The 15,316-nt window shown below is 48.2% G+C and overlaps 1 protein-coding gene across 1 annotated transcript; it reads left to right on the top strand.

Annotated features, from left to right (window-relative positions):
- Positions 1-2,289: 2,289 nt before the first annotated feature.
- LOC116994876 (C-type lectin domain family 5 member A-like) lies at positions 2,290-13,880 on the top strand. The gene is made up of 9 exons (XM_033056823.1): positions 2,290-2,371; positions 3,768-3,875; positions 5,174-5,293; positions 6,853-6,946; positions 9,079-9,167; positions 10,467-10,598; positions 11,462-11,604; positions 12,241-12,350; positions 12,895-13,880. The coding sequence occupies exons 1-9, from the start codon at positions 2,290-2,292 to the stop codon at positions 13,019-13,021; spliced, it is 1,005 nt and encodes a 334-aa protein (XP_032912714.1). The 3' UTR covers positions 13,022-13,880.
- Positions 13,881-15,316: the final 1,436 nt, after the last annotated feature.

Below are 15,316 nucleotides of genomic sequence, written 5' to 3'. Positions count from 1 at the left end.
GACAGGACAAGAGTGAACAGTTTTGAAGCAGAAAAGATTTAGAGCAGATATTAGGAAAAAGTTCTGTACTCAGGGTTTGGTGAGACCCTGGCACAGGTTTCCCACAGAAGCTGGGGCTGCCCCATCCCTGCAAGTGTCCAAGGCTGGATGGGGCTCTGAGCAACCTGGGATAGTGGAAGGTGTCCCTGCCCATGGCAGAGGGGTTGGAATTACATAAAGTCCATTCCAATCCAAACCATTCCATGATTCTATGATCAGTGAGTGACAAAAGGTAATCAAAGATCATTTGGTGTAGCTGCAGCCAGGAGGCAGCACCACAGTTTCCAACTCTGCCTTTTCAAATCAGTCCCATCAGAGCCCTCTTGTGAAATGCCAGGCTTTTTTCTTACAGTGTTTGCATTTTTCATCAGGGTAGCATGGTAATATTTTTAAGTCCTTTTCCAGTGTTAAAGTTTGGAAGGTACTTGTGCCTTTAGCCTCGAAGAAATTCCTGTCTTAAGTATCAACTTTCAATTTAGAAGTTTTCTGGCATCTTCTTGGCCAAATTGATCAGGGAATGTGAAGGTGCTGGTGAGTGTCTCAGTTCCAAGCACCTGGGGTTAATAACAGTAGTTCTGGAGGATCAGATGATTCACAGCATTGTTGACAGCATTTCTCAGGGTTTTTTGCCAGCCTGGAGAATCTCCTTTAGCTCTCAGAATTACCTTCTGAACTTGTGGGTGAGCATGAAGAGAGCACTCCCTTCTGAATGCTCTGTGGTTAAAAGCCACAGTGCTATTTTCGAGCTCAGTGACAGACAGGACTGAATGGCAGGAGCCCAAGCCACTCCTTCAGAGTGAATAAATGCTGAAACAGCTGTTCCTAGAATGCCAGCTGTGCACAGCCCCGTGTTCCATTGTCTCCTTGGAGGTACAACATGCTCGATATGCAGCAGGTACTGAACCTCCCTGCTGCCCTAATTCCACACCCCACTCTCATCCTCTGCCCCTCTGGATTCATGGCTTGCCAAACCTCTGGAAAAGTCTCCAGCTTGTGCTCTCTGGAGCCATCACCTCTTCCCTCTCCTGGGGATCCTCAGTTCCCTAAGCTCCCTGAAGCCACCATGCCTTAAGCCTTGTCACAAATATCTTTGGGATTCTTCTTCATCCTATTATCTTTCATTTTCTCCCCCAGTGCATTCCTGGCAATTTTAACCAGTCCATCTCTCCCAGTTCACTTCTTACATGAACTCCTGCAGCAGACAAAGGCTAAAATCAACTGCAATTCAAATTATACTCATGGAAGTATAAAGTTTACATGGTTCTTTATAAACTGCATCCATAAACACCTGGAGATGATTTTCAGCACCTCACCAGTGCTCACAATCCTTGACAATGAAGGCAACTGGAGACTGCAGTGAAAGCTTAAAGTGTGACCCCCATTCCCATGGTTTTGTGTTTGAGGTTTCCTGACCAGGTCCAGAAGGATGCTCATTGTGGATAAAGCACTGCAGAATTCCTCAGCAGCCTCACACAGAGCCCAGATGATGACTTGGAGAGGGCTGTGCTCCTCAGGCTGTTTGAACACACAGCACAGCCCGGATCTGTTGTAAGTACAGCAGTTACTGTGCAAACCACCAGATGAAATGGATGATATTGTCAGGTGAATTAATCCCCAAACACCAGAGGTTTATGTCCAAAAAAGGAGCCAGCAAGGCCTGAAGAACTGAATCCCAAGAGAAGCTGAGCTGGACAGAAAAGAGAACAATGAAAGGCACAGTGAGCTGTGAAGGAGCTGGTGAGAAGTGTGAGAGTGACCCCCAGGGAATGGCCACACCGTGCTCTGCCCTCTTTTCCTTGGAGATTGAGCACAGGACAGGGCAGATCTATTGATGTGCTCTGGGTGCCCCAGAGAGCTCCACTCAACTGCCTGGGCTGGGTGCTGGGCCCCTGTACAGTTCATCTCCTTTCCATTGCATGGAATAAAGCTTTTCTTTCCAAAACACAAAGCAGTGCTTGTGTGGGGGTGTGTGAAGTTTGGGAACTCAAGACACTTCCAATGGCAGATCCCCTTCCCAAAACTTCAGGGAGATCATGAGCTTATGTTTTCTCATGTTACTGACATAAAACCCTGTGCCATCAAAAGATGAAGCAGAAATAGACTTCTCTTTTCACTAGAAGTTTATGCATGACCGGAAGAGTGAAGAACTTCCTGCTGAAGTTTAGAAAGAGGAGAGAGTTCTGCGTTGTACCCAGCCCAGAGCATCACTCTCAGAACAGCCAAGGAATGGGAGAACAGAGGGGAACAAGAATGGCAGAAAATGTCATGAACTCTGACTTGAACTTGCCTGAATCAACCAGACCCAGAATCCAGACGGTCCCTGATGTCCAAGGTAGGTCCAGTGCTGAGCACTGAGCTTTCTTTGCATTCTCCAGTCTCTCTCCCACATCTGTTGAGAGAGTTCCTTGGAGCACAAGGGAAGCATGAGGGCCAGTGCTGGAAAACTGCAGGTGCAGTGTCCAGATAGGGTTGTTTATATTTACAAAGACAAGTTGTTATCAGATCTACTTTTCTCTTGCTGAGGTGCAAGTGTGAGGCAGTGTCTCTGGTGTGATATGAGGAGCAGTTTTTATCCATTTTGGAGACTATTCCAGAGCTGAGCATCCATTGCTCCTGCCCCAGGCCTGGTGTCCCCCAGCAGACTGAGATTCCTGCAGCAAAGTGCTGAGGATGGAGTGGCTGCTGTTGCTGGAGTTTGCAGCATCTGGTGCACAGCTGTTCCTGCTCCCTGAGCACAGCAGGCATTGCCTGAGGGCTCCTCCTGCTGCTCTGGCTGTACCAACTGCTGGTGTAATGCACAGGTGTGAAATGGTTCATGGACAGGTTTAGTCTGATTTAGGGTCAAACACTTTGCAGAATTCTAACTGAGGATTTAGCTTTCTTAACTGACTTTAAAATTATTGCATAAATGTTTGCACTTGTTTTGCAATGTCTTCATAAAAATACCTTTCAAAAATCAGGTTTCATATAATGGGTTCCTGTATTTGATTTTCATTTTTTTTTCTTTCTATTCCTCCTTTCACTCTGACAGAAATTACTCCTTGATATCCAGTAATTCTCCCTGCTGAAATTGTGAACCCTGTGCATGGCTTTTTAGACGTGTGGAGTTATGAACACCCCAGGAAACAGGGTTTTATCACCCCTTTCAACAAGTGAATTCACAGTTAACTTGACAGGGAACCACAGTAGATGTCACCTGATTTAAAGGTTCACTTGCATTATAATTTCAAGTTTTTATGCAGTTTCAATAACATTTTTATGTATCTCCTCTTGTGCCTTTCTAGGAAATGCCTGCCAGGTGCTTTCTTATTTTGTGCACAAATCTTATCCAATACTTATCCCTACCTTCCATAAAAGAGCTGGTTTCCTTCCTGGATGCCAATCTCTCAGAGCATCCCTTTTCAGCTCCCCTTTACTGAGCCCCCTCCCCTTCAGGCAGCCCCTCTCTCACCCACCCACCCTCTGTGTGTCCTTGTGCAATCCAGGCTGGGAGGACTCTCCTGCTTTTCACCTCTCCTCAATCCATTGCTGGGCTGGGATCTGTTCAGTTCCCTGAGCACAGGGCTCCAGGGCCAGTGGGGAAGCAGCAGGACATTGAGCCTGGCTCCAGCAGGGAAAGCTGGAAGGCTCCAGATTGCCAGTGGGAGCCTGAAAAGGCACCTTGGGATGCAGAGGGAAGGGGCTTTATTGCAGCTGCTGCCCAGATCTGTGTTTCTGCTCCTCTCCAGGGAAAAGCCATTGCTCCAGAGCTCTGAGTTCCAGAGTTGCTGCACTGGCTGCTGTCCTGGCTGTGATGATTCTCGTAGTGGTCACAGCCCTGTATGTGACACTCAGGGGTAAGTCCTGCTAAAAATGTAACCCTGGCCAGGAATTTGTGTGTCTGTGCCACTGACTGAGGTGCAGGCCAGGACATCCAAAGCCAGGGCAGTGGAAGTGTGGTGTGAAGGCAAAGGACAGCAGTTGTTAGCCAACCATTGCTGGAAGAGGAAATGTGTAAAAAACAAACGAAAAAAAGGGAAGTGGTTTGAAAGTTTTAAAATCCATCAGATAAAAATCCAAAACACAATTGAAAACTGACAATGTTCAAACACTGCCGAACTGGCGATGCAAATGTTTTAAAGAAACAAGTCAAGATCAGATAATGCTTATCCTTACTGTGATTGTAATCCTTGAGAACATTTTGAGATGTTGATATTGTATCATGGCACCCAGGTATGATACCAAAAGTCTGAAAATAATTCTGAATAAAATCTTATTTGAGAGAGATGGCAAAGTTACACCTTAAAGGAATTTTTGTCACCTTTCTGAAAGAAAAACCTTGTGCTCAGTGTCTGAATGGATATCACTGATCTCACAACAGTATCTGAGCTACCTAGAAAGATACATTCGTTCCACAGAAAAAAAATAATTATATCTCCCTGAAAAACATAAGAAATATTAGAGCCATGTGGTCCATTCTTTGAAAGTTGTCAATTGATAAGTTTTAAATGTCAGATATTGCTTGTTGTCTCATTCCAAATTTTGATAATTGAGTCAGTCTGAAAGGTTTCCACAACCAACCCCACTCACATCCCAGAGTCTCCCAACTTCTCAGCAGTGGTGAACAATTGTCAAAACCTTTAATGTGTTTGGTGTAAAACACAGGCTTAGGTGGGGTAATTGCTTTTTGTATTTCAAGGCAAAGAGTACAGGGAGCATATCTGATAGTGCTCTGATGTGTATCAAATGGGGAATACCAGAGACAGGGCAAATTAAAAACAAAGAATAAACAAATAGGGCAACCTAAGGAGGTGAAATTAGCTGCATTGAATAGAGCACAAAATGTGCAGTGATGTCATTTGTCTCTCATTGCTGTGGATCTGTGTGTGCTGTGCTCACATCCACTTCTGCTCTGAGAAGGGCTGGAGCAGTTCTGGCTCAGTTCCAGAGTTTGGCCCTTTGGAACCAAGGCCACACCTTGGTGTGTGCTGCAGCTCTGGGGGCTGTTTGCAGGGAATGAGCAAAGAGGGGAATTGGCATTTTGTGTTGGGTGATGGGGGAGCCCAAGAGGTGCAGCAGAGCTCTGACACTGTGTGCCACAGGGGTCATTCCTTGCAAGTACAAACTGTATTCTGATTTCTGGATGGTCCAACAGCAGGCAGCCAACAGGACTCCACAGCATTGACCTCCCCCAGCCAAAATGTCTCAGCACCACTGTCCCCCACCATCCAAGAGGACTCAACAAAGTCACCCCCCAGCCATGGAGAGGCTCCAGGTAGGCAATCCAATGTGCCTGTGCTGCTTTGCCAAGGCCCCTCCATTGCCAGCCTTTGATCTCAGTGCAATTCCATGTGGTTTTTAGGAGCTGCTGGATGCCCAACCCAAGTGTCTCCTGCAGGCCCTGTCTCCCTGAATGCCATCCCCCTTTCCAGCTCCCCCTCTCTGCTCCTGCTGCTGCCCTGCCTGGCAATGCACACAAATGTTGGTGCTTTCAGCAGCACCTCTGCTGCCCAATTGTGCATCAGGCAAAGCAGACTCTGGCAATGGGAGAGCTGCTTTTGTGCCCTGAGCATTTCTCTGTCTGGCCTGAGCAAGGATGGCAAAGGCTGGATCGTGTTTGCTGTGCTGCTCCCTGTCTGGCTCCTGCCTGGTGATTTTGGGCTGGGATCAGCTGCAGAGCCTGTGGGGGATCCCTGGTGCTCTGGTGCCAATTCTGAGCAGGAGCACACAGGCATTTGTGTGGCTGCAATTGCCTCTCTGACCTCTCTTTTCTCATGGCATCCATTTACCATCTCTATTCTTGTTCTAATTTTCTATTTTTACTTTGACAGTGAATCCAATGCAGTGTTCACAAATTGAACATCATTGATGTTAATTCCACAAGCCAGCAGAATTCATTTAAACTGACAGAAAATCTTTTCTCTGTGTGGAGATTGAACCAAGGGGGCTCAGTGCTTGATACCTGGATGGTTTTGAGCGTTACATAAATATGGAGCATTCTGTGTCTTATTTTGTGGTCTTGGACATCCTGCTCTGGCCAATACCTGAGTAGGGAGTTGGACTTGGGGATGTAAAAAGGTCAATTCAAGCCTGAACCACTCTGCTGGTGTGTGCTCAGGACAGCAGAGCTGATGTTCCCAGAGATCCTCTAGAACTTTCTTTTTATTTTCTTATTGTGAATTCACATCAGATCTGTTACCTGCTAGTGCCTGGATGAAAAGAGAGCTCTAAGAGTGGGGTGAAAAAACAGCATTAGCATTATCTCCCAGCAGATATCCCTTGGGATTTGTCAGTATATCCCTGTTGTATCTAGGCCATACATCTTACAGTTCTTGAGGCTCTCACAAGGAGCTGCCTTGAACTGACAGATCTGCCCAGTTCTTACTCAGTCAATTCTGACACAAGGGATTAATTCATCTTCCCTACCATGCCCTTCTCTGCTGAATGCTTCCTGCAGAGCCACCCATCCTGCCTGGATGCCAATCTCTTCAGAGCAGCCCTTTTCAGCTGCCCTTTACTGAGCCCCCTCCCCTTCAGGCAGCCCCTCTTTCACCCACCCACCCTCTGTGTGTCCTTGTGCAATCCAGGCTGGGAGGACTCTCCTGCTTTTCACCTCTCCTCAAACCATTGCTGGGCTGGGATCTGTTCAGTTCCCTGAGCACAGGGCTCCAGGGCCAGTGGGGAAGCAGCAGGACATTGAGCCTGGCTCCAGCAGGGAAAGCTGGAAGGCTCCAGATTGCCAGTGGGAGCCTGAAAAGGCACCTTGGGATGCAGAGGGAAGGGGTTTTATTGCAGCTGCTCCCCTAATCTTTCCTTTTTTCTGTCTCTCTCTAGGCAAAAGCTGCTGTTCCACAACACGAGTTGCTGTCCTGGTTACTGAGATAATCCTGCTCCTCCTCACTGCTGTGTTTCAGATGCTCCCATGTAAGTGCTCTAAATGTAATAACAACAATTAATTTGTGTCTCTGTGCCACTGACTGAGGTGCAGGCCATGGCATCCAAGGCCAGGAGGAACAGAGGTTTGGTTTGAAGGTAAAGGATGGCAGTTTTCAGCCAACCATGGCTGTAAGAGGAAATGTATCTGAGAATGAAGTGTTTGAAGGGTCATATTAAAAAATAAAAATTTTTGAGAAGCCAAAACCTGATAGAAAACTGACAGTGTTCAAACACTGAAGAATTTATTATGGAAATGTTTGAAAGAAACAAAATCAGATAATGCCTATTGCACTTTTAATTGGGATATGGGTGAATATTTCAATCCTAAAATAATTAAGTATAAAAGCTAACTTGATAAAGACAGCAAATTTCAAGGTGACATTTTAAATGGAGTTGTTGTCACCTTCTTCAAATCAAAGCCTTGTGCTCAATTTCTATATGCATACTCACTTTATAACAACACCTAATATTTTAGAGAAAGTAAACATCACCATCTGCATTTTAAAAATTAAGAATAAAAGAAATCAAAATCAAAGCAATGTGGCACTTCTTTTGAAAATTTTCAAGGAATCATTTTGAAATTTCAGATTATTGTGTTTGTTAATTTCCATCCTTTGATACTTGATCAAACTTGAGACCCTTCCATGATCAATCCCAGATTCTGAGTAAATCATGCAAATTAAGTTTAGAAACTCAATGACACAAATGGCCTTACACAAAAAACTCTGCAGAAAACACTTCTGATACCAAATGACACCAAGAATCTTGGGAGACCAGGAAAATGTTCTCAGTGCAGCTTCACTGGGAGAGAATAGCAACCAATTCCCTTGGATCTGGGAGACAGGTTTGGAGCATGAATAATAATTGAGAATTAAATTTGAATTAATTTTCTTGAGTCCTAAATGTTTCCTTACTGTTAAACTCAGTCTAATTAGTGCCCTTTAATTTCACCAGATAGGATGAAAATGCAATGTGTTGGCATCAGGGATCCCAGAGGAGCCTTCCAGGTCACAAGCCAGTGCTCTTTAAATAGCACCCAGCTGTGATGGATGGTGCATCTTACTCCCATCCAGACAAAATACTGAGTGCCAGAGTCACCTCAGTGACACAGCCTGGCAGTTTTCCAGTCAATTCAGTCTTCCCAAGTCACTGTCACTTGTGCTGGAGCCCTGCTCTCCTGGGCCTGCCTGGATCCCTGCCTGCCCATGGGAAGTGGGGAATGAATTCCCTGCTTTGCTTTGCTTGCATGCAGGTTTCTCTTTTTCTAGTAAACTGTCTTTATCCCAGCCCAGGAGTTTTCCCACTTTTCCCCTTGCCCATCTCCCTTCTGCTCTCTGCCATGCAGGGGCAGGAGCCAGTGGCTTTATGGGGATTGTTTCCAGCTGGTGTCCAATGCCAAGAGGCCCAGAGGTGCCCCTGGGGCTCCAGGAGATCCCATAGAGGGGATCCTGAGCACAGCAGGATGATCCCCTCTCCCAGGGGCTGCTGAGGCTGTGTTTGATGGCCCAGGACAGGCTTTGCCCTCTGGGCTGCCAGGGCACTGCTGGCTCCCCCTGAGTCTGGGGCTCACCAGCACAGCAGGCTGGGCATGGCACTGCTCCTGCCACATTCCATCTGCCCTGGGCACCAAAGCCAAAGGAATCTGCCATCTTCAGCTGGGAATTGCTACTGACACATAGGATGTGTCCTCCCCCAGTTATTGCCAGCACAATGTCCTCACAGCTGCCACCTCCTGCTCTAGGAAAGCTTTAATGCTGCAGGAATGACAAACCTGCAAAGCCAAGGGCTTCTTTAGCCTGAACTATTCCCACTGAAATCTTTGCATATGGAGCACCTTCTGTACTTCCTGAAACAGGCTGGACCAATCCCCCTTCCTGAATGATGACTCTCCAGCTTTTCACCTCTCCTGAATCCATTGTTAGGTTGGGATCTGTTCAGCTCCCGGAGCACAGGGCTCCAGAGCCAGTGGGGAAGCACCAGGACATTGAGCCTGGCTCCAGCATGGAAATCTGGAAATCTCCAGAGTCCCAGTGTGAGCCTGAAAAGGGCAGCTTGGAATGCAGAGGGAAGGTTCTTCTGTCCAGCTGTTGCCCACACCTTTCTTTTTCTGTCCCTTGCAGGTAGAAGGCCTTGTTCCAGAGCACACATTGCTGTGCTGGTTGTTGTCCTGGTTCTGGCTGTGCTGGCCCTCACTCTGTCTTGGACAGTCCCAGGTAAGCCCTGCTGAAAATGGAAGCCTGGCAATTAATTTGTGTCTCTCTCCCACTGCCTGGTGGCCAGGCCATGACATCCCAAGCCAGGAGGAGCAGAAGTCTGGTGGGAAGGTCAAGGACAGCAGCTTTTAGCTGCCCATGGCTGTAGGGGGAAATCTGCAGAAAAGTCGATGGGTTTGAATGTTCAAAATTCCAAAAGAATAAATGGTGCGTCAAAAGAGAAAACGACAATGTGCAGACACTGAGGAATTTATGGTACAAATGTTTTGAGGAAACCAGTCAAGATCAAATAATACCTGTTGGTCTTGTGATTGCAATATTTGAGAATCTTTCAAGGTGATGTTGTCTCATGGCGCCAAGATATGACATCAAAAATCTTACAAAATTTATGAATTACAACTCACTTGAAGGAAGCATCAAAGTCAGAACTTAAAGGAATTTATTTGCTTCTTATTTTAGTAAAAACCTTCTCCTCAGTCTCTGCATTGAGTTCATTACTCTTGTTATGTTTCATGAATCGTTAAATAATATTTTGATGAAAAATTATTTTTATCGCCACCAGAAAAAAAAATTCATTTGAAAATTTCTCTGAATGTTTTCAAGACATCAATTTTAAATTTCAGATGCCATTTCTTCTTTCCATCCTTTGATAGCAGAGAACACTTAAGAAGCTTCCACAACCAATCACTCTCAAGTGCCAGAGTTTATCCCCTGCTCAGAGAAGCACATGGGGAAGACATGGCAAAGCCTTGGCCCTTGGAACTTATGAAATAGGGCTGGGGAGGCAATTCATTGTTCTTGTTCAAGGCAAAGAGTTCAGGTTTGATATGTGACATTACCCTGACATTTTAAAAGTGTCAAACACCAGGGAATGGGAGAAATTAAAATCAGCTTCTAAACCAGCACAAAGTAACCACGTTTAATTAGCATTTAATGCAGCTTTAACTTTACCATGAGAGAGGAGTCCTTAGACTTGAATCCAGGTGTGGCTTTAGTTACAGTTCCTTTGTGGGTTCAGTATGGCCTTGGTGACCAGAAATATAAATAGACAAAGAACCTTCCATGCAGATGGAACTTGAGAAACTAAATCATTATTGAGATACAACTTGTATAAATGAACCTTTTCTCAGTGGAACCTGACCTGACTATTTTATAATTTTTATAGCAGTATCACGAGCAAACAGGCAGAGTTTACATTCTGTGTTGGGTGATGGGGGGTCAGAGAGGTCCAGCAGAGCTCTGATAGTTCATGGTATAGTGGTCATTCCTTGCAAGTAGAAATTGTGTTCTTATTTCCAGATGGTCCAGTTGCAAACAGTCAACAGGAATCAACAACGTGGTACCCCACCAGCAAACAGGACACAACACAAATGACCCCCACCAGACAAGAGGGCTCAACAAAGTCACCACACAGGCAGGGAGAGGCACCAGGTAGGCAATCCTCTGTCATTCCAAAGGGAGTTGTCAGGAGCCTGTTGGATTGACTGTTAAGGGGGACAGAAAAGGAACTGTGTGAGGATTTGTTCAGAAGGAAAACAAACAACCCCTCTGCCATGTCAGAGCTCTGGAGCCCATGGAGGGTTTGCATTTGCACCTCCTTTGGAAGCAGTGCTGGCTCAGCTCTGCATTCCTGCTGCACAGGGCAGAAGTGATGCCTCTGTGCTGCCAGAGCAGAGCAGTGTGAGGCAGGGCAGGGACAGGAGGAACAATGCCTCTGGTAGCCAGCCCTGCAGGGAGCAGGATGGACAATGTGCCTGTGCTGCTTTGCCAAGGCCCCTCCATTGCCAGCCTTTGACCTCAGTGCAATTCCATGTGGTTTTTAGGAGCTGCTGGATCTCCAACCCAAGTGTCTCCTGCAGGCCCTGTCTCCCTGAATGCCATCCCCCTTTCCTGCTCCCCCTCTCTGCTCCTGCTGCTGCCCTGCCTGGCAATGCACACAAATGTTGGTGCTTTCAGCAGCACCTCTGCTGCCCAATTGTGCATCAGGCAAAGCAGACTCTGGCAATGGGAGAGCTGCTTTTGTGCCCTGAGCATTTCTCTGTCTGGCCTGAGCAAGGATGGCAAAGGCTGGATCGTGTTTGCTGTGCTGCTCCCTGTCTGGCTCCTGCCTGGTGATTTTGGGCTGGGATCAGCTGCAGAGCCTGTGGGGGATCCCTGGTGCTCTGGTGCCAATTCTGAGCAGGAGCACACAGGCATTTGTGTGGCTGCAATTGCCTCTCTGACCTCTCTTTTGTCATGGCATCCTTTGGTCAGTGTGAACATGGATTTTCCACACCTCTTCTTCCCTTCTGCAGGCTGTTCCCCACCATGGAAAAAACATGGGAGAAAATGCTACTTCTTTTCTACAGAGCAGAGAAAGAAGGACTGGAATTCCTCCCGTGCAGAATGCACTGCCCTGGGCTCAGACCTGGTGATCATTGAGAGCAGGGAAGAGCTGGTGAGATCCAAGTGCTGGGGCAGCTGCTCAGGGGCTGGAGCTGCCTGGCCAAGGGCTGAGCAGTGACACTTGTGCCAGCTCCTGCCACATGTCCTTGGGCTCTGGGCTGTGCTGTCAGCCTTGGACACCCCAGTGCTGGCAGTGGGAGCAAAGCCCTGCCCAGGGAGAGGCCTCCTGGGCCTTGGAGTGCTGGTCCTGGGAGCTTCTGTGGCCAGGCCTGATGCCATGGGAAGGAGCAAAGTCCCTGCCCAGCTGGCTGGGGTTCTACAGGGATTTACTCACAGGCCAAGGAGGTTGAACAGACACTCCCTTGTGAGAGCCATGGCTGTGACAAAACCTGAGAAGGGTTTGCCACCCTCATCAGACAGGAAACGTGTGTCCCAGTATCGAGTCACAGCTCTTGAAAATAAATACAGCTTCAATGGCAGCACAGGTGTATTTTTACATTTATTATACTCATAAGGGGCCTCTAAAATGGAGAAATGCATGCTCTGGAGCCTTGGGCAGAGTGGCTGTAGCTGGGTGCACACTGCACTCTCTGTGCTGGCTGTTTAGCACTGAGACTTCTGTGCCTCTACTGAAGAAAATGTCATTTTCATTGTTTCATTGTATTCCCATTGTTGGCTTCCTTTCCAGAGTTACCTTCTCACACAATCACGATATGGGTACTACTTACTTGGTCTCAGATACTCTCCAGAGGAGCAGAAGTGGAAGTGGATCAACAAGGTGGAGCATGACCCAGCCATGTGAGCTCATTCCAGCAAGTCCCTGCCATGCAGTGTCTGGGAAGGGAAAATGCCAAAGGCAGAGCAAAGAGCAGAGAGCCCAAGGGAGATCAGGGCCTGTGCTTTGGGGGAAGCTGATTGCTGGAGATGCAGGTGCTTGAGCACATGGCTGTGCCAAGGCCAGGGAGCCTTTCAGTGCCAGGGAGCACAGGGCTGTCCTGTCAGGATGGCAGGAGAGGACACAGCTGTAGTTGTGCTGGGCAAGGAAGGATGGGAGTGGATGCAGTTCCCTGGGGAAAGGAAGGAGACAGGAGGCAGGGACAAGAGAGAGGGTGATGGCAGCACCATTGGCTGCAGGGGAGCAAAGCAGGGGAATGTTTCTGCAGAGGAAAGCATTGCCCAGAATCTTTTGTGGAGATGTGGGGGGCAAAAGTGAGGAATGGGAGGGAGATTGCAGCAAGGCAGTTCCTGATGCCAGGGAGAGTACCTGAGCTGAGCAGGTGCCACTCTGCCTTTCCCTGCATGTCAGGAATGGAATCACATTTGGCTTTTCTCTCCTGAACAGGTTCCGAATAGAAAGACGTTATATTGACTATTACTGCACAGTCATTGGATTTGGTGAAATAGGAGCTGCACCTTGTAGTGGAACCCAAACAACACAAAACATGTGTGAAAAACCTGTAACAATTTGAAAAAGGCATCAGAAGGAGAGATAAAAACAAGAGCTCCAGGCTGATATGTTATCCCAGCTTCCCGTAGGAAACGTGGATGGGATGTGTCTCATTTCTCTTCACCTGCCCAATCTCTGCTCCCAGGGACTCCTGCAGCCCCCTCCAGACTCATGGCCAAGCTCAGCCCAGCCTTTCCCTGATGCTGTGTGAGCCTGGCTGGATCCCCTCTGGAAGAGCTGGCTCTGGCACACAGGAGCACTCTGGGACTGTCTCATGCCACAGGTGGCACCTGCAGGCAGGCAGTGCCAGGGGAGAGGAGTCCAGGCTGGGGCCAGGGCTGATCCCAACCAGATCCTGGCTCTGCAAGTCCCATCCATGCACAGCCCAGTGTTCCCAGCCCTGCCTGTGCCCAAGGAGACCCTTCCCCAGCTGGTCACAGCCTGGCCTTGCCTGCAGCCACAAGGGAAGGGCAGCACAGATTTGTGGTTGGGATCTGGTGGGGAAGGGCAAGGCCAGTCCTTGCCAGGATGGACAGGACAAAGTCAGGGGTGGGTGTGGATAAACCTTCTGCTGTCCCAGACTGTTCCATGAGCACATGGGATCCCAGAGCCTGTGGGGGAAATGGGAATCAGCCCAAGGGAAAGAATCCTACAGCAGCACAGCTCTGGGCATAAAATCAGCCCCAGTCCTGTGTGGGGAAGGGAAGGAGTGTCAGATTTGGGATCTGCTGGGAAAGGGCACAGGATGGAGAGCAGCAGAGACCACGAAGGCCTGAAGAGCAGAGTGCCAAGAGAAGCTGAGCTGGACAGAAAACAGAACAATGAAAGGCACAGTGAGCTGTGAAGGAGCTGGTGAGAAGTGTGAGAGTGACCCCCAGGGAATGGCCACACTGTGCTCTGCCCTCTTTTCCTTGGAGATTGTGCACTGGAGGAAATTATTCCTGAGAGCTTCTCCTGCTCAGAAAAATTCAAGCCATCAGCAGAAATAGGGAGCACCAGGAAAAGTGAGCTGTGATCAGCAGACAGGGAATGTCACCAATGCTCTCCCCATGTGCTTCAGTGGCTCTTGGGACCCTGGGCCTCCTGTGACTCCAAGAATTTTCCTTCTTAGTGTGTCCTTGGAGGCAGAATCATTCCTCCTTTACTGGTGCCTTTCATGGCTCTCTCCATCAGCTGCAGGATGGAGAAAGCTCTGTGAAGTCCTTGAGGAAGTGACACTGCTGGCCTGGTTTACCACTGGGAAAACATTTGCTCTGTCAAACAATCTCTACCCAGCATGTTGTGGCCATTGGAAGGGAAAATGGAATCCTACAGGGAAAGCTGTCTCTTTCTGACTTGAAAGCACCTTTTGATGTTCCTCACAGCAGCCTTCCTCCTCACTGACTGCTCTCATCAAGATGCTTTGGAAATGGATTTGCACTTCTTTCCCTGACTTTCAATCTGCAAAGAACAGAGGAAGAACATGGAGCTGTAGCAGAACAATGTCAGTGTCAGAGCCCAGGATGTGCAGAGTTATTCCAGAAGGAAGCTGAGCTGGAGGGGCTCTTTGCTTGCAATCACTTTACTGGAGAGGTTGGGAGAGCATTCTGTGTTGTGTTATAGATTTCTGCCCTTCTGTTTTCATATTGCAGCTGCTGGAATGTGTCCCCTGGGCTCAAGTGGGCTCTCCTGAAGGCAGGGCCAGGGAAAAGCCTCTTCCCTGGGAGCCACTGGCCCTCACTGGGAGCCTTCAGCAGGCAGCAGAGGCAGCAGCTGTGCACCAGAGGGGTGGGAAGGGGAAGCCACCCTGGGGCCTCTGTGGAACTACACAAACCCCAGCAAACCCAGAAAGCCACAGCAAGTCTCAGGACTTAGGAGCAGCTCTGACTTGCAAGGAAATCCCTGCCAAGGGCAGAAGTTTGATTGGAAGTGCTTTGTTTCCTCTGCCTCTGTGCTGCTCTTGTTCACGCTTCTCTGATCTTGTGATTTAAATTTTACAATAAACTTATCCTTTAGAGCTTGTGATTCTTGGATTACCTCTGGCATCCCTACTGCCAGGGAAGGGTGAAACATTTCCTCCTCACTCTGGTGGGCTCAGGGTCTAATGCTGATGCCAAGGCCAGGCAATCCCTAAGCAATCCCAGCCTAAGCTCTCGCTGCTTCTGTGCTCAGTGCCTCAGAGAATGCCAGGCTGGTTTAGTTCTTGCTGCAGCTGGGCAATGAGTGACACTGCCTGAGACAGGCCAGGCTGGCAGCAGCAGCCCCAGAGGGCACATCCTGGACACAGGACTGGCTCCATCAGTGACCTTTAGCAAGGAGAACCTGTGACAGGGAGAGC

The sequence above is a fragment of the Catharus ustulatus genome, chromosome 4 (genome assembly GCF_009819885.2).
Source record: "Catharus ustulatus isolate bCatUst1 chromosome 4, bCatUst1.pri.v2, whole genome shotgun sequence".
NCBI classification, from domain to species: domain Eukaryota; kingdom Metazoa; phylum Chordata; class Aves; order Passeriformes; family Turdidae; genus Catharus; species Catharus ustulatus.
The sequence above is the reverse complement of the archived record's forward strand: the minus strand, read 5'-3'. Positions and strand labels throughout refer to the sequence as shown.

Excerpts from the sequence above, each read along its gene's own strand:
- LOC116994876 (XM_033056823.1), top strand. The coding sequence starts at position 2,290 with ATGGCAGAAAATGTCATGAACTCTGACTTGAACTTGCCTGAATCAACC. Across the intron at positions 2,372-3,767 it reads GACGGTCCCTGATGTCCAAG|GGAAAAGCCATTGCTCCAGA; the intron begins GTAGGTCCAGTG and ends GCTCCTCTCCAG. Across the intron at positions 5,294-6,852 it reads CAGCCATGGAGAGGCTCCAG|GCAAAAGCTGCTGTTCCACA; the intron begins GTAGGCAATCCA and ends GTCTCTCTCTAG.